The following is a 22,072-nucleotide window of genomic DNA, read 5'->3' on the forward strand; positions in this document are numbered from 1 at the left end:
ATCTCACTTCTTTACTCTGGCTTAAGCAGCTGTCTGGAAGGGCCCTCAAGTGAAGTGTCTGTGAATGTCTGCACTGGGCCTTCCAAATTTGGAAAAGTTCATTACACAACATTTATTGTGAAGAAAATCCTCCATAAGGAGGATGATGAATGGGATTGTGATGGTGTTGGACAATTTGACTCTTTTAACTGTGATGATAATGTTTTAATGTGTATGATGTTGATTTTAATCGTGTAATGAAGTGGCATTGTGTTGTTATTGTATATTTTTTGTATGTTAACACATGTTGTGAACCGGTCCGAATCCCTCTTGGAAGGTGAGAGGGTCGGTATATAAAACCTCGAAATAAATAATAAAATAAATAAATAGTAAGTCTGAAAAATGAAAAAAATGAAGAAATGTGTTTTAAAATTATCTGTTTACTGAGGACAAATATTTGACATTATTTGCTGTTACAAAGAATAAAATGAATGAAAATGTACATCCCTAGGAAGGAATAGAGATGGTTTCTCCTCTGAGTATTCACACCAATTTCTCTGTATAATGTTTCAGCATGGGAGTAGCTGGGTAAAAATAAGTACCACATTGGAAAAATGGAATAATATGTCCCTCATGACTGGATGAAAATTTGTGTATCATGTTTTCATTCATTTTGTGCAGGTGATTTAGTGAGAACCTTGCTCTAAATCTCAGCATGTAGATCGCTGAAACAAACAAACAAAAGAACCAATTAGAAATATATTATTTTTCAGAAATTGAAAATGTGGACTCTTCTTGAAATGGTCATATCTGATTCAGTTGGTAGGATGTTCTTGAACATAAACATGAGTTTGTGCAGATATTACTCTGTATCAGAAGCATCACAAATGTATGGACTCTGAAAACAGGCTGTGCTCCCCTTCCAAGTGCAATCTCAGTGGGTGCAAAATGTGTATTTTTGTTTGGAATTTGAATAAATATCTTTTCCATCTTGACAAAATACATAGGATTGTACGCTGATCATTTTTTGCTGCAGTAAGAAGTGAATATGACAGGAAAGGAAAAGAAAGGATAGAAAAGGAACAGGCACTTTTCTATTAATTTATCAGTGCTTACATTCACATTGCCAGGAGGGTAATTATGCGTAAGAATTTCAAGCTTCAGCCACAGGAACATTCTTTGTCACAGTACATAATGCTGTGTGAGAAATCTGAATATATCATAAGAGATTTTTCAGAGAAGGTACCCAGCAAAATCAAAGGCACATTGACAAGGAAATGATGAGTCTCATGACATTCTCCTCCTAATTCTGCATTAAAGAAAAACAATGAGCACAACTGAGTTATTGTGCAGTTAAGTCAAGGTATATTTTAGCTGTTGATGGCAAACAGCCGAAACTGCAATGAAAAGGGAATCAAGTCGATGTGTAATTTGATGTTGTAGGGTGAGGGGAAGAGATGCATTGAATATAGAGGGAAGGGCTTAAATTATTCTGTTGTTATTGTTTTTCTTGTATTTCTGCAAGGACCTGAACTGCTGACCCAAGCATACCAAAAGTCTCAAAAATAATACCATGTCATCAGTCCTATTTAATCTTGAAATAAATCTGGGAGTGAATTGAGATTCTTGGAGGAAATGCAAATTTCTATTTCTCCTATTCACATTCATTATTTTTTCTATGAAGCTGACAAAATTGCCCAGCTTTGTCAAAAATGGTCCAATGAAGGTTAGTTTCTGAGCAACCATGAGTGTTCATGAGGTGAGTTAGAGGTCATGTCGTTCCTACAGTCAACACATCTTTTTTGTGTAGTATTTCTGGCAGAAGAATGAGAACTGTATTGGCTTGACATATGGTTCAATCTAACCATAACAATGGATGCAATGGTTGCCTAAGGTGGCAGAGCAGAGGAAGTAGCAAATCACCTTTCCTTGTGCCCCCCTCCCCATTTTTCTGAAGAACTGCCACCAAGTATTTATTTACAGTATTTATATTCCACCCTTCACAGCTTGCAGGGGACTCAGGGGGGTTTGCAATGTACATATACATGGCAAACATTCAGTGCCATAGACACACAACTAATATAGACAGAAACAGAGGCAATTTAACATTCCAACTTTTCATGAGGGTATTCTGGCCACCAGGGGAGCTGTTGCTTCACCATCCATTTGTGACCTTACCGCAGCGTTTGACACCGTCAACTACGATCTAATGATTCACCGTCTTGCCATGTCCGGGGTTCGCAGTCAGGCTCTTAATTGGTTCAACTCATTTCTCCGGAACCGGAGTCAACGCGTGGAGTACATGGATCAAGTCTCCGATAGATCCCCCCTCCTATGTGGGGTCCCCCAAGGTGCAATTCTCTCTCCTCTCCTCTTCAACATCTACATTAGACCCCTTGCTAGTTTGGCTCGGAGTTTCGGCCTGGACCAATATGCGGACGATACCCAACTCCTTCTGCGCCTGGAGCCAGGAGCAACGTCAATTCCAGACAATTTCACACTACGTCTCGAAGCTCTGTCAAACTGGCTACGTGCTAGCAGACTGAAGGTGAACCGAACAAAGACTGAGATTCTCTGGCATGGCCGCTCTATTGGTCTGACCCATTTGCTACCCACCTTCGATGGTGCCGCCCTATCTCCATCGACCACTGTTAAGAGCTTAGGTGTCGTCCTGGATTCGCAGCTGACAATGGAAGCTGAGGTCACTGCTGCCAACAAACAAGCCTTTTTCCATCTATGACAAGCGAGACAACTGGCACCCTACCTATCTGACAAGGCTCTGGCAACTGTCATCCATGCCACGGTCACGTCTAGGCTGAACTATTGCAACACCCTGTATGTTGGCCTTCCGATGTCTACGATCCAAAAGCTCCGTATTGTTCAGAATGCGGCAGCCAAGTTACTCACAAGAATGCCCATGAAATGCCATATAACATCAGTGCTGAAACATTTACATTGGCTTCCAACTGAGTACCGTGGCCTGTATAAGATGTTAGTTCTGACCTTTAAAATTCTTTACGGCCAGGGTCCATCATACCTTAGGGACCACCTCTCCTTCTCCCATCATCGGAGGTCACAACGACCAGCCCAACGCAACTTACTCTATAACCGGGTCCTAAGAGAAGTGTACTTGGAAAGGACCAGATGCAGGGCTTTTTCTATTTCTGCCCCTGCCTTAGGGAATTCCTTGCCGCCCTATATGAGAGCCATGCGTGACTTAGGGCCTTTTACTCTAGCACTTAAGACCTGGCTTTTTACTAGAGCATTCGATCTCTGTTAATTTTTAAATTGTGGATGTATGTATTTTATCTTTTACAATTTAGCTATAAATCGCCTGGAGCATTCTCGGATGGAGGGCGATTAATAAGTAATTAAATATGATGATGATGATGACACTGATGAAGTACTTCCTCATTCTTTGCAGGCTTGCTGGAGATTTTTATGGCATTGTAGATTAGTTAAATTAGCTTCCCCGCATAGGCGGTACCTAAATTTCCTACTTGACAAATGCAACTGTCTTTTGGGCTGCAAAGGTCAACAGCAAGCTACACAAATTGGTCGGACACTCACTCTACCCCAGGTTGGCTTCAAACTCATGACTCTCAGCCAGCTGCATCCACAGTACGATTGTCCAGAGCTGACTACTTCTAGAATGAAAGAGTTATTCAAGAGAAGCCTGTTTCTCAAAATGTTGCCACCTCTCACATGACAGCAAAGACATAGGATAAAGGCAGTTAGCCAGCTCTCCAGCTTTATCTCCATATACAAAGAAGGAATATTAGAGGCAAATCCTAGAGAATAGGGAAGGGGGTGGAGAAGTAGGAGAGCAAAAAGCTGGGACCCAGACACTGTTATAGAAAAAGGAGGAGTCTGTAATGGTTACATGACTCTCACCTTCTCCCAGTGCCTCCTTTACACAGAACTGGCTATTTTGAAAAATCCTGGGAAGTAAGACACTGAGAAAGAGGCTGAGAGACAATTTTCCTGGTCAACCATGCGATGGCCCATGCTCAAGCATTCAACTAATTATTTTGTAAACACTGTTTCTTCTCCTCTTCCTCCCTGCATTTGCCCCCAAAAGTGCGTGCAAAAATTATTTTTCTACTATAAGCTTGTAGAAGGTTTAGGGGGAATCAAAGGAAACCACCATTAAGCTTAGGATGGTTAGTCATGATTGCTTTCAGCCCATGCTCCTTCCCCACTATTCTGCTGAAACAGTTCTTCAGAGACAGTGTCTTACATTAGCTGAAACTTATTAGGAAAGATGAAAACTACTAACCTATCCACTCATCCAAAAAGTCAATTACAAAGTCAATGAGGGTGTTATTGGAGGTGTCTACCCTTCATTTCCGATACTGCTTTTTGAGCAAAACACTTTTGCTTCTTGAAAAGTACTATTTAATTTAGTAGACCAATCTATTCAATTTGTTATGGACAGTCAAAGGCAAATATCCACTACAGAGCTACACAAAAAGTCCTCTTTTTGATATAAGCAGAAGAAAAATGCAACAGAAAATAGAAACTCTTTGTGCATAACTCCTAATTGTGGTTGCTGATAAATTTGGTTCTTCTTGATACAGTATATAGAATCATAGAATCCTAGAGTTGGAAGAGATCTCATGGGCCATCCAGTCCAACCCCTTGCCAAGAAGCAGGAAAATCACATTCAAAGAATCCCCAACAGATGGCCATCCTGCCTCTGTTTAAAAGCCTCCAAAGATGAAGCCTTCACCACACTCTGGGGCAGAGAGTTCCACTGCTGAACAGCTCTCACAGTTCTTCCTAATGTTCAGGTGGAATCTCCTTTGTTGTGATTGACTTTAATTTAACAGCATATTCTTCACAAAGTGTTTTATGGTGGCTAAGTCACAGGAATTGATGCCTATACCAACATTTCATCTCAGTGTTAATACATATAAAGGAAAAGAGAGGGTCTGGAGGAGGTATCTGGGAGCTCTTGTAAGACCAGAGGTCGAAATAAAACTCATAATTAATCTCATAATTAATCACTGCCAGGTGAAAAAACAGGTTCCCCAATTGTTGGGATCTTCAGTTGGCATGAATTACAGACCAGAAAGAATTTTGCATAATTTTGGTATTCCTTGCCTAAAACTGTTGTGTAGAAATTTCTTAGGAGAAGAAGAAAATGCTTTGGAGAATTCCCTCCCTCTGTTTTGTGTGCATAAAATTGCATTTATTTTGCAGAAAAATTGATTTATTGTACTGAAGATCTGTTTTCTGTACCAAAAACAAATCTTAAGCATTTTGACATAATAATTAAAATTTTGTGCATATGTAACCCACATGATTTTCTACACAGAATCATTCCCACATAACACATCATTGCATTCAAATATGCAGGGAGTACCATGAAGGAATATCTATTTTCCCCTACAGTGGGAGATAACCCTGTTTAGGTCTTCATAACAAAAGTGAGGAGGAGGGTACAATGTCCTCACAGCCTTCGCAATGACCTCCAGGTTTTTAGTATTCAGATCCAAATGTGTTTTATATGTGCACTCAGCTGAAATGTTGTATGAATAACTGTATTCTCTTTGATGGGCATCTGAGAGGAAATATGGAGCAGCAGGACAAAACTGTTGCCCTGCATGCAGCCCCCCCTCTGGAATGCTTTCTCCATCACATGTGGGAAGCATCACCCTCATGTATGACTCCATTGGAATCAGCACAACACGGGAAGAATCCTGTGTTGGGGTAAAGCATCCAGTGACACTTTCAACCTGGTTGGAGGTGGGGCCTCCACCAGAAGTTGCACAATGTTGTGTGATGTATGGCGTGGGGTTCCATATTCAGGCGGGGCAAAAGCATCCTAAGACACTGAATTCACCCCATCTGATGAGGTGCTGAGTGCCTCTAGAACTCCCTCAATTGCATGGCAATTGTCTTGTGTGCTAAAAAAAAATAACGTTTTAACAATCATAAGTGTTTTCTCAGACTGACACCCTCCTTGCTATCATTTTTTAAGTAAGCTAATTATAATTTTAGCAGGCCTTTGAAGACTGATGCTTAAGAGGACTGGTCCTTGCAGAATTCTATCTGTGTTTTGTTTACTTTTGGTTATTAATATTGAAGTTTTTAACAGGTTTTAATTTTATGGAGGATTTAATGGTGTTTTCAGCTTCTGCATTTGGTATACTTTTAAGGTAAGTTTCTTTTCACTGTTGTATATTGTGCCAGCTTAGAAAAAAAGAGTGACTATAATATCTTTCTTATGAATGGAAAGCCTTCTCCATTATCATCCTGGACTATGGGGAAGTTTATAAGCAATTGGACCATGAAGAATATTCATTACATTTTTTTCCGTAAGGTAGAGTCAATGGCAGGTTTTTGTTTTTGTTTTTGTCGTGTCAGGAGCGACTTGAGAAACTGCAAGTCGCTTCTGGTGTGAAAGAATTGGCCGTCTGCAAGGACATTGCCCAGGGGACACCCGGATGATTTGATGTTTTATCATCCTTGTGGGAGGCTTCTCTCATGTCCTCGCATGAGGAGCTAGAGCTGATAGAGGGAGTTCATCTGCCTCTCCCCGGATTCAAACCTGCGACCTGTCGGTCTCCAGTCCTGCCGGCACAGGGGTTTAACCCACTCCATGGCAGGTTATGTCATTGTGTAAAAAAAAAAAATCACTGATCACAATAAAGTTTTTCATTTCTTGCCCAAGAGTGCCCAAGAGTGAAAGAAGGAAGGCTCATATATCTCATAAATTTCCCCATGGTTTAAAATCTCTCTATAGAAGCAGTATCTTCCTCCTTTGCTAAGCAATACAGAGAGAGGGAGAGGGAGAGGGAGAGGGAGAGGGAAAGGGAGAGGGAGGGAGCAGGAAGAGAGGGACAACCTAGAAGGACAGAAAAACAAGGATGCAAAGAATCCTTCCAATGCATATCCTTTGCAAAAGTTCATACAACCAACTGAAAGTTGTGCAAAAAATTATTGCACAGCTTGCAGAAAAAAATCTTTAGCAAATATGAAAAAATGGAAAATGCACAAAAACATCTTCCTATCCCACCTAGTAAGGAAAAAAGGTGAGTTTGTTACAAAAATTCCTCACCTTAAGAATCTGATAAGGCTAAGCTTAGTATGAGAATATTTCAGCTGGAGCTGTTCCAACTAAACTTGTTCAGGTCATATAAATAAAATTTGATAGTCCCTGGGGTTGAGTCATGTGACCAAAATGTCATGTTTCCAGTAAGCCTGTGGCAGGGATCTGCTTGCTGGTGGCCATGTTTCCAGATTTATCCAGTAGGTGTAGACACAGTCCAAGAAAACTTCACAAGGAACAAGACTGTAGGTTTGCAATTTGGGAAGGATTTGAACAGGGACTCTGTTTTACAGACTGGGAAGGGTTTTCAATGTATGCATGAAAGATAATACACTGGGGCACACTAGTAAATTTTACACCTGCTCTTAGTCCAAAATTTAATCCATACTGCCTCTTACCTTCTGTACTGGTATGTCTGTACCAGGAGCTCCAACTTTATTTTCTTTCTATTAAGTGTTTGCATGCATTCTGAAGTTTCAGGGATTCTGCAAAAGGGTGGCTTCCTTTGGTTTGCAGTCATAGGGCAAGCCACCCGTCTATCATTGTTAAGTTTGGATCTGCCCCTTCTCCCAGGGAGATGGGAAGGGAAGAGGGGGGCATTTTAGTTAGTCTTAGTGAGGAAATCTAAGTTAGAGGACGTGGACAAGCTTCATCTGCAGAAAAGCTTCATTTCTCAAGATATTCCGGGGGGAAATTCCCAAAGCTCTGGCTGGGAGCTTGCAGCCTCTCAGCCTTACAGCATCCGAGGGAAACAGACCTAAAGTCTTAAAGAAATTCTGGAGGGAAAAAAAGCTTTACAGACCCAAAGAACCCCAGCTGGAGAATCTACAAGCTTTGTCTGGTAGATTTACTCGGTACCAAGACGCAGTTTGGTACACACCAACAAACTTAGATAACAGACAGCCTGGGAGAGGTTAAAAAAGGATTTTCCTCTCAAAGTATAAGAACAATTAATGAAGACAGTTGCCTGTCCCTTGTGGACAAGATTAAGAAAGCCACCAGTTGATTTAAAGCCTTGAAACATTTGTTTGACTCATTGAAGATTTGAGAAATATCTGTTTAATTTGTTCAATAATAAAGGACTCTGTTTAACCTTTCAAGCCATCTAAAGACCATTTCTTCAGGAAAATCCTTGAGGGCCTCTTTCATGGCACCCTGGCTTCCTGCTGGGCACAAGGTGCACGTCCTATTTCAAAAGACAATTATTACAGGCCCAGTGCGTGACAGAACACGTTCTCTATTTATAGAAGGAAAAAAAAAGAGATCCTTTCAAAATTGCAATGCTATAATTCAGGATCTGGATAAAAAAGTTTCTCTATGTCTTATATAACACATAGTATACTTACAAATATAGGATGTCGATCACTTTGCTTTGCTAATGTGTTTAAATGCAATATTATTTCCACAAATTTACACAATTCTTCAAACCAGACTGGACAATGCAATTGGATAATTATTTTAGTAATTAGACATGGAGGATTTATGTATTTATTGGTTTTTACTATTTTATTTGATGTTTATGCTAAATGTTTTTAATTGTTTTTATGTCATCAGGGTCATCGAATTGTGCCGTTTGTAAACCACCCTCAGTCCCCCTCGGATTGAGAAAGGTGGTATATAAATATGGTAAATAAATAAATAAATAAATACATACATACATACATACATACAGAGCAGCTGGTATGTCTATGCACATAAGTGCAATAACATGAGATTTTTCCAAAATAAGAAAAAAAGTTATGAAGCATACGGAAATGTGCTGCCACTGCCATCCAGAAATCCAGTGTCAGCTGCATTAAGATCACTCTGACCAAAAGGTCATGAGTTCGAAGCCAGCCCAGGTTGGAGTGGGTTTCTAACCAATTGTGTAGCCTGTTGTCGACCTTTGCAACCTGAAAGACAGTTGCATCTGTCAAGTAAGAAAATTAGGTACTACCTTAAAGTGTGGGGAGGCTAAATTAACTAATTTATGAGGCCATAAAAAAGACTCCAGCAAAAGCACTCCAGCAAAAAGCATGCGGGGAATGCGGAAGTACTTCATCAGTGTCACAGATGGATGATGAAAGCGACAGCTCCCCTGGTGGCCAGAAAAAGTTAAATAGCCTCTGTTTATGTCTGTATACATTGTATGTCAAAATTGGCATTGCATGTTTGCCATATATGTGTACACTGTAATTCGCCCTGAGTCCCCGGCGGGGTAAGAAGGGCGGAATATAAATACTGTAAATAAAATAAATAATAAATAAATTATCTATAGTGTGGTGCAAGAGGATGATAAAATTGTCCCCTTTGAGTCCTGTTCTCACACAACAGATCACAAGTTTCAAATGCAGTGAAGGGAAAGAAAGTCTTTGTTGGATGTTGTCTTAGATATATTTCGGAAAAGATGGATAAGTGCAGAAGTCACTGGAATGAATCCAATTTGGGTGTTTTTGCTCAGGCTAAGTATGCAGTGGTGGTTATTTCAGCAGCTAGAAAGGCAAAAACCCGAGAGGCTAAACAAATGGCCATCATGGCTCCATGGATTTCATCTCTGACCTAGACCAGATTGGTCTTCGAGAAAGCACTGAAAAATGCAGTTTTCTTCCAGCCAAATGCTTAACACCATAGGCTATTTTTCAGAAGCTGAAATCCTTCTTTTGGCAGCCCTTTACATCAAGTGGTACTTCAGAAAACAGAACTATTTTCCTCCTTTTCTGTTGTTTTCTCACATAAAATGCTTTCATGGGACTACTAAATTCCATGTCTGAAATACCAGAACACTCCAAGTCTACTGTGCCTCCTATTTTTCTCTTTCATTCTCTAGCACTTGACAAAAAGTAGAATTCTTGTAAAAAATAAAAAATATTGTTGTTGCTACATTTTCCCACCCTTACCTTCACCCCTAACTTACAATTGGCATTTTTTTTCTCAAGCAAATTATACCTTCCATTCATAATCTTTAATTGCAGGAAATGCAAATATGTTTGTATCTTCAAAGCTGTTAACAACTTGAGGGGGCACCTGGGTTTTATGCTAGGCATTGAGTTGATATTCTTCCCAGCTGAGAAAACACTTATGCCAGTTAAAACATTATTTTGTGAGCACTTGAGGCATTCTCTGTGCAATAGAGGTTATGTAAGATACAGTCCTTATTCTTGCCTTTGTTTTGTGAAAGAATGGCTTCTATTATTGGCATTGTTCGCTGACACCTGTCACAATGATTGGGGGTCTATGCAAAGACCACCTGTCTGTGAAAACTGCTTTTTCCTTACTTCCCAAGCATACATTTAAAATGTTAATTGAATGTGCCCTAATAAAAGGGCACAATTTAACCTAACTCTGCAATAATAATGTGTTCAACATCTTACTGTTCCATTTGACACCTTCTCAGTGTGTAGTTTCCAATTTGGAGCTGCGTTAGCAATGCTATACCAGGTAAAAGTTGGCTTTAAGAATGGGATGAGTCACACTTCATTTTCTGTCAGCCAATGCAAGGAAATACATTGTTGTTACATTTCACTGGTGATTTCTTTGACTGGGATCAAATATAGGTCTCCTAAGCTCATGGACCTGCCCTATGTACAGGTTACACACGAACCAGTTGTACAGGTGTGGATGATTATGGAAGAATTAATCTCAAAGCCTCAATTGTGTATAAGAATATATTATAGAGGAGGCCAATTATTAGTTGTAAATTAAGGTAACTGCCACCAACGTGAGGTATTTGAGGTATCACCGATGAGATCTGGCTCTACAGACGCAGGTTAGATGAGACGAGACGGTTTTTAACAAAAGATAACAAGTTTATTGTGTACAAAGTGTATGGTTGCAGGCTGTTAAATAACTTATAGAACTTTGAATATCACTTGGTTTGTAATACAGTCCACTCTTCCAAATAACACAGCTCGTGGCCAACTTTTACTGAGGTGAAGCTATTTAGTGAAAACTGTTTCCCACTATAACTAGCCTTCCAATTTGATCTTTCCTTTATCAAATCTCTGATCTCTAGTCCTTCCTTGACTAGGGATGCTAACAGGCTTCCTTTAATCTTCCTTGACTAAAGAAATTGGCCAGGTTTCTCTCTTCAGCCTTTCTAGACTGAAAAACCTCCAGTTGCTCACACACACCTCTCTCCCAGGCTTTTCAAGCCTCCACACTCTCTCACACTGGCCCTTTTCCAAAGACGCCTATAACTTTTCCTGCTTGGCTCTGCCCACTACTCACTCTCCTGAGCTAGCCTGCCTGGTCTCCTTGGCAACGCTCACTGTGGATTCAAACCAGATAACTCTAGTTTTAGCTACTGTTACAAACACAAATATATGTTCTAACAGTTAAACACATACATAGTATCAATGAGTTCTGCATACCCTATATGAAAGGTTTTGATATAGCTGTATTTCTACTGCAAGACTGGGTCTCCAAAGGTTGTTATATTGCAGCTCCCATCACACCTCACTCTTTGCAAAGCTAGGTAGGAGTGATGTGGAGTCCTCCAGATACCTATCAGTATCTGGAGGACTCCACAATCCCTGTTGCTTTATTTTATATTCCTGGAAAGCAGTTACCTCCTACTCTAAGCAAGCAACACCTGAGATGTTGTTGTCATAGTGGAAATTGGCAATATTGGGCTGAACATCCTGGTGAAACCTTCTTCTCTCCCTTTGCAATCGGGCAAGTCTTTGAATGAAGCAATAAATGATTGCCCTGTGTTCTGTCACCGCTGGAGCTGAAATGAAATGCTTCTAAGAGAGGATGCAAGGCTTGCGTCCAGCGGGAAGCCCGGGGGCCCGAGAAAGAACCTTTAGAGGAATTTTCCCTATTAAACAGGCTTTAGGAGACTTAAGCTTAAATACAACAGTCTTTATTAATGAACAAGCAGGAATTGTAAGATTTCTAAATAGTCTATTGGCTTTTGCAGTCTTGTTTACAGGAAACAGGCACTATCTTCAAGAAACTTTGCTCAACAGAAAAAAAATCCCCTTTAAAGCTCCTCCCAGGCTGCTGTGAACTTAACCCTGACTGGTTTGAGTCTGCTGCCGGCTGAACTGCGTCTCAGAACCGAACAGACGTCCCACCAGACTTGAAATCACTTAGCTGAAAATGAAGAGCTGTTATTCCCTCCGGAGGTCCTCGGGGCGGTGAAGCTGTTCCCTGGAACCCTTTGGGAATCTGTAGAGGCCTTTAATCTGTTCTCCCCCAGGAAGTCTTAAAAGACGAAGCCTTTGCACAGGAGGAACGTCTGTACGCATCCTCTGCCTTGGCTTCCCTTGCTGTGACTAACTGAAAAATGGCCCCTTCCCTCCAAAAAGCAAAAAAGGGGGCAGGACCAGGGATCCTAACTATAATTGGCAGGTGGCTTACCCTATAAATGCAAATTATAACAGGAAACCCCCTGCTGCAAAATCCCAAGCATGGGATTGCACACAAACATTTAAACACAGCAAATAAATCTGGAGCTCCTGGAACAGCTGTTCCAGAATACCCTGTATTATTCAATTCCCTGCTTTCAGAAGCATTTATTTCCTTTATATAGCTCTTTTTTTTTTTTTACAACAGATTGCTTAAAGAATATTTTTTTTAATTGACAGAGATCTGTTATGGGTTTCACATTTTATTTTCTGTCAGGCTCAAAAGATGCCTTGGATAACATGCAGGAAAAGAAGTATGAATATTGTAAATAAAATCAAACACACCTGGAAACAAATAGTATTGGAATAGCAGTAGCTACATTGCAATTATAAATGTTTCAGAAGCACAGTTGCTGACATAAATGTTATAGTAGTAGAAGTATTCAGAAAAGGAAAGAAAAATCCAAATTATCTGATAACAAAGTTTCAGAGTGGAGCATAAAGCAAATACTTACAATCGGCACTGCTGTTTTTTGGAACAACAGAGAAGTTGGAAGCTAAAGGGTTACGGACAATATCTTCCCACTGGATAGTGTCTGCATGGCAGAGAAACCTGTTCTGACCAACATACACTCCTCCATTCAAGATTTCTGTATCAATGACAAGAGAGAAGGGGAAAAGACATGTTAAATATGCAAATGTTTCAGAAAATTTCAGTAGAATGAATAGTGCCATGCAGGTTGAGGATTCCTTATCTAGAATTTGAAATCCAAAATACTTCAAAATCCAAAATTGTTCACATGAGTAGCTGAGATGGTGGCACCTTTGCATTTGGATGGTTTAGCATACACAATATTGTATTTCAGGCTATGCATTTAAGGTGTATCTATATAAATAAAAATGTAATGTTCGTTTGTGGGATTAACAGAACTCAAAAACCACTGGGCGAATTGACACCAAATTTGGACACAAGAAACCTAACAACCCAATGTATGTCTTTCACTCAAAAAATTGATTTTGTCATTTGTGAGTTGTAGTTGCTGGGATTTATAGTTCACCTACAATCAAAGAGCATTTTGAACTCCACCAACAATGGAATTGAACCAAACTTGGCACACAGTTCTCTCATGAGCAACAGAAAATACTGGAAGGGTTTGGTGGGCAGTGTCCTTTGGTTTTGGAGTTGTAGTTCACCTACATCCAGAGAGCACTGTGGACTCAAACAATGATGGATCTGGACCAAACTTGGCACAAGCACTCAATACACCCAAATATGAACACAGATGGAGTTTGGGGAAAATAGAATCTTGACATTTGGGAGTTGTAGTTGCTGGGATTTGTAGTTCACCTACAGTCAGAGAGCATTCTGAACCCCACCAATGAATTGGGCCAAACATCTCACATAGAACCCCCATGACCACCAGAGTGGACTACAGCAACGCGTGGCAGGGAACGGCTAGTATTAAACATAAATGGATATTTTGTTTAGGCTTAGGTTCCATTTTATTATACGCATGCAAATACCAAATCTGGGAAAAAATTCTAAATTTCAGATATGAATGCTTGTGATGAATTAAGTTCTATTGCACTCAGTGAGTTAATTAAAACATACAATGGATGTGTTCATCTCAGTACTACTATTGGACTTTTAATCCAAACCAATTTTGTGAGAGTCATTACAGTATTATCTTCTCTTTAGTTCAACTCTTCTCTTCATTATTTCTTTATGAGTACAATCAGAACTCCATATTCACTGGGGTTACGGACACAGGAACCCAGTGAATGTGGGAAAAAATGAAGAAAATCATTTTCAAAAACCTAAAAGAGCCCTTCTGTAGGAACCCATAAATCTTATGTTTAACTTCAGCAGGAGGACCTAAAGATTTCTACAGTGCAGGCCTGTAGCCGGGGGGGGGGGGGGGGGGTGGTGGTGGTGGTGGTGGTGGTGGGGGGCTTGAGGGGCTTCAGCCCCACAAAATTCTCAGAGTGGTCCGCAAGATGGCGTTACTGGTACATTATTTAAACTGTTATGTTTATTCATATCATGATCTGATCACCATGCTCAATATATTCCATATGCATGAGGGTATTGGGATAATGATACAAAAGGTAGATCCTGAGCCCCTCCCCCCCGAATCAAACTCACCCCCCCTGAATCAAACTCAGCCCCCCCCAATCAAACTCAGCCCCCCCCAATCAAACTCAGCCCCCCTGGATTAAACTCAGCCCCCCCCCCCCCGAATCAAAATCCTGGCTACGTGTCTGCTACAGTGAGTTTCTCTACTGTAATTCAATGGACAACCTTCAGTGGAAATTGACCATCAAGTTGCACTGGAGGACCCAGCTATTCCTAAAGAAAACATTTTAACTAAAACTGAAAACAAGCAAATTCATAAGCATCAAACCTGACAAGTGGAGGGGTAATGGTTCTATTTTCTTCAGCCTTACTAATGTACAAGTGACAAGGTAAACACCAAGAATATAGTAGGATTAATGTAACATTTGCCTGAACTTGTCCATTCTTCCATCCTTTATTGCTGTGAAGCACATGAGAGCACAAAACCAAGGGGCCCGAAGGAAATGCCCCCCCCCCCAATGCACTGTTATCTAGGTGCATAAGAATGTAGAAAGAAACAAAGAAGAGATAAATAACAACGAAACAAAAGATAAGAAGATCCTGAGATTGGAATGGAAGTCATTTTATTTTATTTTGATTTTTGTATTTTTGTATTGTTGTGTTTTTTTCTTTTTTCTTTTTTGGTGTTTGTTTTTTTTTTATTGTATTTCCTACTTTTCTGTCTTCTTCCTGAATATTCCCCCTCTTTCCATGTTATGTTTTAAACTGATTAAGAAAATCTTATTTAAAAAAATTAAATCTTGCCTTATTTGCTCAAGAGTGAGGGTTTATGTCCACTGGGTGAGAGTCCAAATGTTTTTTTGCAATGATTATTCACATTTCATGACTTGTTTTGAGAAAAATAAAATCCTGGATGTGAACATTTTTCAATGTCTCACACTCTGCAATGATAGAAATTATGGGACTACAACAATATTTCACGGGGAGTGCAATGTCATCATTTTGTTCCACCATCAGTGACTATCAAGGTTGTATGATAGATGAAAAATATGTTGCAAAACTCATTAAAAAATTAGCGGCATCAGCATTTCATTTCTAAAGTGTTTCTAAAGTTTAATTAATGAAAAGTTCATTATTATAATGAGAGTAATGAAATTGTGTTACTTTTTTTGTTATAGTAATTGCATAAATGGGGAAATTTCAGAGGCTCCTTTCTCCCCCAGTTTTACAGCTATTGGAGTAAAACTTCCTACAGTGGTAGAACACATTTACCACTTTTAGCCCATCAAGTTTCAGTATGTTTCACTTATCCATGCATCTTTGGGGAATTTTCAAAATTTTTATACACAACATTTAAAAAAAAACTCCAAGAGCTATCTCCTTGAATTTTCTGTACAATGGCATAAGATAACAGGGGATCATTTTCCCCAACTTTCAGAAATTTTCATACATCTACTGATTTTAGGATTTTCTAAAAAAAAAAAAAAAAAGTTTTGATAAAAACATTTTTTTAAAAAAGCCAGAACAGCTATTTCATTAAATGTCTCTCATATTAATCAATAGAGATTCCATTTAGGGACTTCCCAGCCCAGTACAGAAATTGAATTTTAGTCCTCCTCTTTGCAGATTCAACAATGTAATGGCACTCTGGCTGGCTGTTGCTACAAAGGGACAAATCTCTCCCCTCTTCTGATTGGGGCTTTCTGATACAATTTAGGAAAGGACCTTTTGAATTCTCTGTCACACGGCTCTTCACCTTCCCAAACTACATTTCCCAGAATTCTGTGCTTTCTCAGTCTCTTTCCCAACAAACTCTGCTTTCTCCCTGCTTCTTCTGTCTCCTAATGGCTATAAGCCATTAAATGGCTTGGCCCGACTTACCAGGCCGAGCAGGTTACGGTGCAGGGTGTCCTTACCACCATTAGTCCGGGGGGCTTCTTTTTCCCAGAAGCCCCCTGGGTAGCGGGAAAGTTTCCCACTGTTGGGGCCTCCTGGCATATGACCGAGCTGGCCCCGCCCTGTTGCTGCCATGGCTGAGGCCAAACTCTGGCTTTGGCCCAGGCACCCTACTTAAGGCTGCCCGAGGCCTATGAACAGGCACTTGGCCTGCTCCAGCTTTTCCATCCCACCCACCGTGCATGTTAGTTGGTTTTGGGAATTTTGCCGGTCTGTTATGTTAGCCTATTTTGTTAGCTTGTTGTTTAACTTGTCACAACTTCATGTTTGGCATGGCGTGTGGCATGGGCCCTGTATCTGGCTGGTTTTCACCCCTTGGTGGAAGGGGGGATAACGCCTGTGTCCCCTGGGGTGCCGAGATTAAGTTGATCAGTATTGTGCTGGTGTGGGCTGCCTGATTCTTGATCCAGGACTCATGCATGGCTGCCAACCCTTGTTCCTGTTATCAATAAATAAGTTGTGGCCAATTTTCATTCCAATTCATCTTGTGGACGTGTCTTTCTGGGTTATCTGGAGGGAAGTGTATCACCCATGCACACACAATTTAAAGAGGGATGACAGCTTTTTTGGCTTTGCTTTGCTTGCTTGCACTGAAAATGAAACTGACTTTGGGAGGCTTCAGAGGTTTTCAAAGTTCAAATAAAAAACTATTGGGTAAATTTCAATTCTTAAGTTTTTGACATGGGTCACATCCATGTGTCAGGTATCACATCGTAAGTACGAATTTAACAGATTTGATCTGACTTATGAGGCCCAAAGATTTTGCACAGCCCTAATGGTTACACCCCTCCTGATAAATCTTGAAGCTGAGAGGCATTTGTCCAGTAGCACGGGAAAGCATGAGAAAGTGTCCTGCAATGATGAAAGTACATAGGAAAAGGACCCAAAGAAACATGCAAACAGAACTTCTAATTTTTGGAAAAAGTAAAAGCTAATGAAAATGATGTGTTTAGTAAGCCGTATAAGTCCTATCATAATTTTCTCATCTGGCCATATTAATCAGACAGAGGTACTGACATTCATTTCTAGGAAACATTTGGCTTAAAGAGCTTGGCTTTTCCATAGAAAAGGGGATTAAATCTCCACTATTATAGAGATAAGCATATATAACAAAAGCTTTAGATTAAAAGCACAGTACTTGATCAGTCTGCCTCACATGAATATTGTTATAAAACACACAACATCTGCTTGTAATTTCACATTGCAAGAAAGGTGGAATTATTAAATAGTTCTATAGATTAGCAAGCATTCTCATTTTTTAAAAAATTCTGAATACAAGGCCAACTGAAACCTTTACCCAGACTGATCAGTCATTGACACATTCATTCATGCCTCAAGAAAATGTTTACAAATTTAAAATATCCTGGGCAACACAACAAATGTATATTGTTTGGACACATGTTGATCTTAAACTTTCCCTCATTTAAATTATTATACATATAACTTCAACTGGGTATGAAATTTTATTCAACTTACTTAGGAGCAGAATACTTTATTCCTCATGTTTTCGTTTTTCTCCCAGTTTTTGGCTCTGACTCTCCTCCTTTCAAATATGCACACATTCACAACAAACCCTTAATATGTTGTCATATGTTGCATCCTCTGGTTGATAATCCATAGTTTGGTTTGGGAAATGTGAGCACTTTCTTGGATAGCAGACCAGGGAAAAAAGCCATCCTGATTAACTACTTTAGATCATACATGGGTAGAGATATAATTATTTGCGCAATTTTCTTCTTGAAAGCTGTCACAAATAATATTAGCAATTTCTTCTCACTCTACAAAAGTCTTTGGAAACAGCAGAACTCAAAAACCATTCACAGTTTGAAACTATTCAGCATAAAATTTCCATGTGGTATTTTTTGCATCCAAAATAGTATTTTCTATATGGAAGAAAATAATATTATTCTCTCTGAAGATAATGCTGTTTTCTGTTCAGAAAATTCTCTCCCTGTCTCCAAAATATCACAGGAAAAAACCAAGATGGCTGTGTAGATTGGGCCTGGGGATCACTTTACACAGTCCCTGGGCCCAATCCACACAAGGCTCATACAGCTAAAACCCAGATCTTACATAAGATCCAGATCCTGACAGGTATTTTATTAATTCAGAATGGACACTCAGCATTTTGGACCTTGGATACCCTGGCTATTGTTTGTTCCTGAACTGATTCTGTAATTTTCCAGCTTGACTTTGGCAATTGAATTTTGGACTACAGTATTGGCTTACGCGTATAGGTTTTTGTTTAGACTTCGTGTTTTGATTCTGGGTTGTTCACTTTGGTTGGCTTTCTTCTTTATGCTACTTGTTTTGGTACTGTGCTTCTTATAAGCAGCATGGTTACGATGAACACAATCTGAGCTTTACGTACTGGCATATTTGTGAAAACCTCTTTCCGCAACATGCAAACATGCATGTATTTCTTGCATACTGCAGTAAACAGCTCATATGTTGAATAAAAACAAAATAAAGATGGATAGATAAGCTTTTGTTGGCAGCTTGTGCAGGAGGAAACTGTAATCCCCAAGCCACCTAGGGTAGTACTTTTATGGCTTGTTGATACTGAGGTGATAAAGGTCTTTCTCAAAAACCTGTAGCAACTACTATCCCTAGCACTCTCTTTTCATGGACAAAATACAGAGTGTTGTGAGGTGTTTTTTCCCCTATGAAAGGCTCCAAGACCCTTCAACTGATCTCCTCGAGCAAGATGTAACTGAGAAACCTAATGCATACTCCAGGCCTCTTAAATGAATTGGCTTTCTGCAACAAGGCATGAGAGCCTCCAAATGTTGAATGACTTCCCTTATGGTTTGTTCCAACTCTATGATTTGATAAAATACTGTCCTTTTTAACAGTCTTGGTGGCTTTTCCAGAATCTTGCCTGGTATCGACGTGAGGCTGACTGGACGGTAATTGTTTGGGTCATCCTTTTTTCCCTTCTTGAAGATTGGGACTACATTGGCCCTCCTCCAGTCTGCTGGAACATCTCCCGTTCTCCAAGAACTCTCAAAGATGATTGCCAATGGTTCCGAAACTACTTCCGCTAGTTCCTTCAGTACTCTTGGGTGTAGTTGATCTGGCCCTGGGGACTTGAACTCATTTAGAGTGGCCAGGTTCAGCCCAACTGGACTGCGTAAACTCCCACCTGCCATCACATTGGATTCAGGAGGGTGATAGTGGAAGCCTCTGGGCTGGAGCCTTTTCAGCCAATGCAAACATGGTCCAAATAGTCAAAAGAAAAATGCTGACTCTCAAAAAATGCTGAGTCTCAAAAAAAATGCTGACTCTCAAAATAATGCTGACCAGGCCAGTTAGATTTGACACAGATGGCCAAGATGATTTTAAACAGTGTATTTTAATATTCAGATATATGTTTTTAATGTTATTCATATATATATATGTGAATATAATGTTTACATATAATGAATTCTTGTCTCGGCATCGAATGTTTGCCATATATATGCTGTGCTCCGCCCTGAGTCCCCTTCGGGGTGAGAAGGGTGGAATATAAATGTTTTAAATAAATAAATAAATTCATCTGAAAGTGACAAGTGCACTTGATATCCATCTTTTTTCCTGTACAATTGATGTTGGGGTACATATTTTATTTGTGCATAGTAGCTGCAGTCACTCAGTTTAAACTGAGAAAGGGGCAGATTTCAACTGTAATTATGTAATGAATTATCTTTCAATTTTTTTCCTGGCCTAGATTTCCATATGCAATTCATTAAAGGAGGGGGTACAATGCGTGTGGGGACAAAATTGAATGTGCTTCAAAATAAATACATGCAAAAGTGACACAAACCCGAACTGAGCCCTTCTGCCCTTTCCTAATGAGGATTTTGCTTCTTTGCAGATGATTTAAGAAGAGCTAAAATATACATGAAATTGAAATGTCACATTTGTCTTGGAAGACAAGGGATGTGTAATAATCCAAATGAAGTGTTTAGGCTTCTTCATTTCAGTCCAATGACCGCGTTCAAAAGCTTAGAGATGCACATGTTCAGCATCAAATAGATATCTGGGACAGCCTGGGATTAAACTATTTAAAGTAGTTATTATATGGGTCATTAGGTTAAAAAAAAGAGATGAAAAATCAAAAGAAATGGCAAGGTATCCAAACATTAGTGACTTGAAGCCAACATTTTGTTTTTTGAAAAGAGTGAGGGTTTTGCGGAGAGGGGAGGGAGAAGAAAGACACAACAAGAACAACAAGGTTCATTACGGAAATCCCTTCAAGAAATCTCAAGGCAGGATAAGTATTCCCATGAGGGGGAGTCATTCCCACAACACAAATTGAGGGATCACTTTCTGGAAAACATGTCACAACAAAAGTGCCTTGGAAAAAAGGAAACCTTTTTGTCAGAGAGAACATTCCTAACTGTCTTTCTATGTTTTCTTGTTGTTGTTGTTGTCATCGTCCCCCGCCCCTCCGGCATGGCCACACACACAAAGGCACATTCTGCTTCATGGAAGAATCTTATGTATTCATTTTAATTCAATTTTGGAAAATCTGGATGTCATATGTAGTAGGGTCAGTTTCTATACAGAAGCCTCTACTCCTTATTACTCCACTGTTATGCACCTACCTACATTATCCCATAACATATGAATGCACAAACAAATAAAATGAATAACTAGTAAAGTATGTAAGATAATAATTGAAAAAATGGAAGAAAAAAAAACATCCTCAAGGAGGTCTGGGAAGAAGATTTAGGGATAAAAATAAATGAAACAGAGTGGCAACAATTATGGAGACAAAGACATTAAAAATTATCAATATGAGTTAAAGAAAATTACTATAAGTTAATATAGAAATGGTACCTAACGCCAGTAAGAATGGCAAATATAAATAAAAACTACTCAAAAAATTGCTGGAGATGATGCCAAGAATTAGGAACATATATACATAAGTGGTGGCAATGTAAATATCGAAATAATTTTTGGGTGAATGTATTTAGAGAAATAGAGGATATAATGAACATTAAAATGGAAAGAAGTCCTAGTATAGCTTTATTATCATTATATAATAATAAACAATTGAGAAAAGAGGATAAAGATGCGATAACAAACTTATTAACAATAGCAAGACTGCTTATAGCAAGGAATTGGAAAAGAGAAATAAATATACAAATAGAGGAGTGGTACAATGAAGCATGGAAACTGCTTCATACATATAAGCTGACATGTATATTAAAAGTTAAAAGAGGTATATGGAAACAAAGTTATTTTGATGATGTATGGAGAAAATTTATTGAAAAAGGATTAAAAAAGAAAGAGGGAAAGGCACCTTCACAAGAGGAATTGAAATTTTGGACAGATGATATGTAAACCTGTGGCTTGGGAGTGGGGAGGGGAGCACAGTGGTGAGGGATAGATAATATGTATAAGCAGAAATATAACAGTAGATGCCAAAAGTTAAAATATGGTAGCTTGTATTGAATAATATGTATCTGCTGTAAAATAAACAATGTATAACAAATGTACTGAACTAAAAAAAACATTAAAAAATAAATACAATTGATAACTTAACAGTACAGAGTGCTTTTATTTAGCATTCCAGCCATGCCTTTCCCAGGATACTCAACTCCATTCCATTCATCAGTCTATTGCGGTGTCTCATTTCCAGAACATGATCAAACCTCACACAGCTATTTTTTAGTTCCACCCCAT

The 22,072-nt window shown here is 39.3% G+C and overlaps 1 protein-coding gene across 5 annotated transcripts in view; it reads right to left on the reverse strand.

The window, feature by feature from the left end:
- The window catches only part of ERBB4 (erb-b2 receptor tyrosine kinase 4), a 1,155,234-nt gene that overhangs the window by 401,377 nt on the left and 731,785 nt on the right, over positions 1–22,072 (reverse strand). For all 5 annotated transcript variants that reach the window (XM_067470344.1, XM_060781240.2, XM_067470353.1 and 2 more), the window contains exon 4: positions 12,882–13,016. In XM_067470344.1, the coding sequence (XP_067326445.1) occupies positions 12,882–13,016 (135 nt within the window). The remainder of the gene's footprint in view (positions 1–12,881; positions 13,017–22,072) is intronic.

The sequence above is a fragment of the Anolis sagrei genome, chromosome 1 (genome assembly GCF_037176765.1).
Source record: "Anolis sagrei isolate rAnoSag1 chromosome 1, rAnoSag1.mat, whole genome shotgun sequence".
Lineage (NCBI taxonomy): Eukaryota > Metazoa > Chordata > Lepidosauria > Squamata > Dactyloidae > Anolis > Anolis sagrei.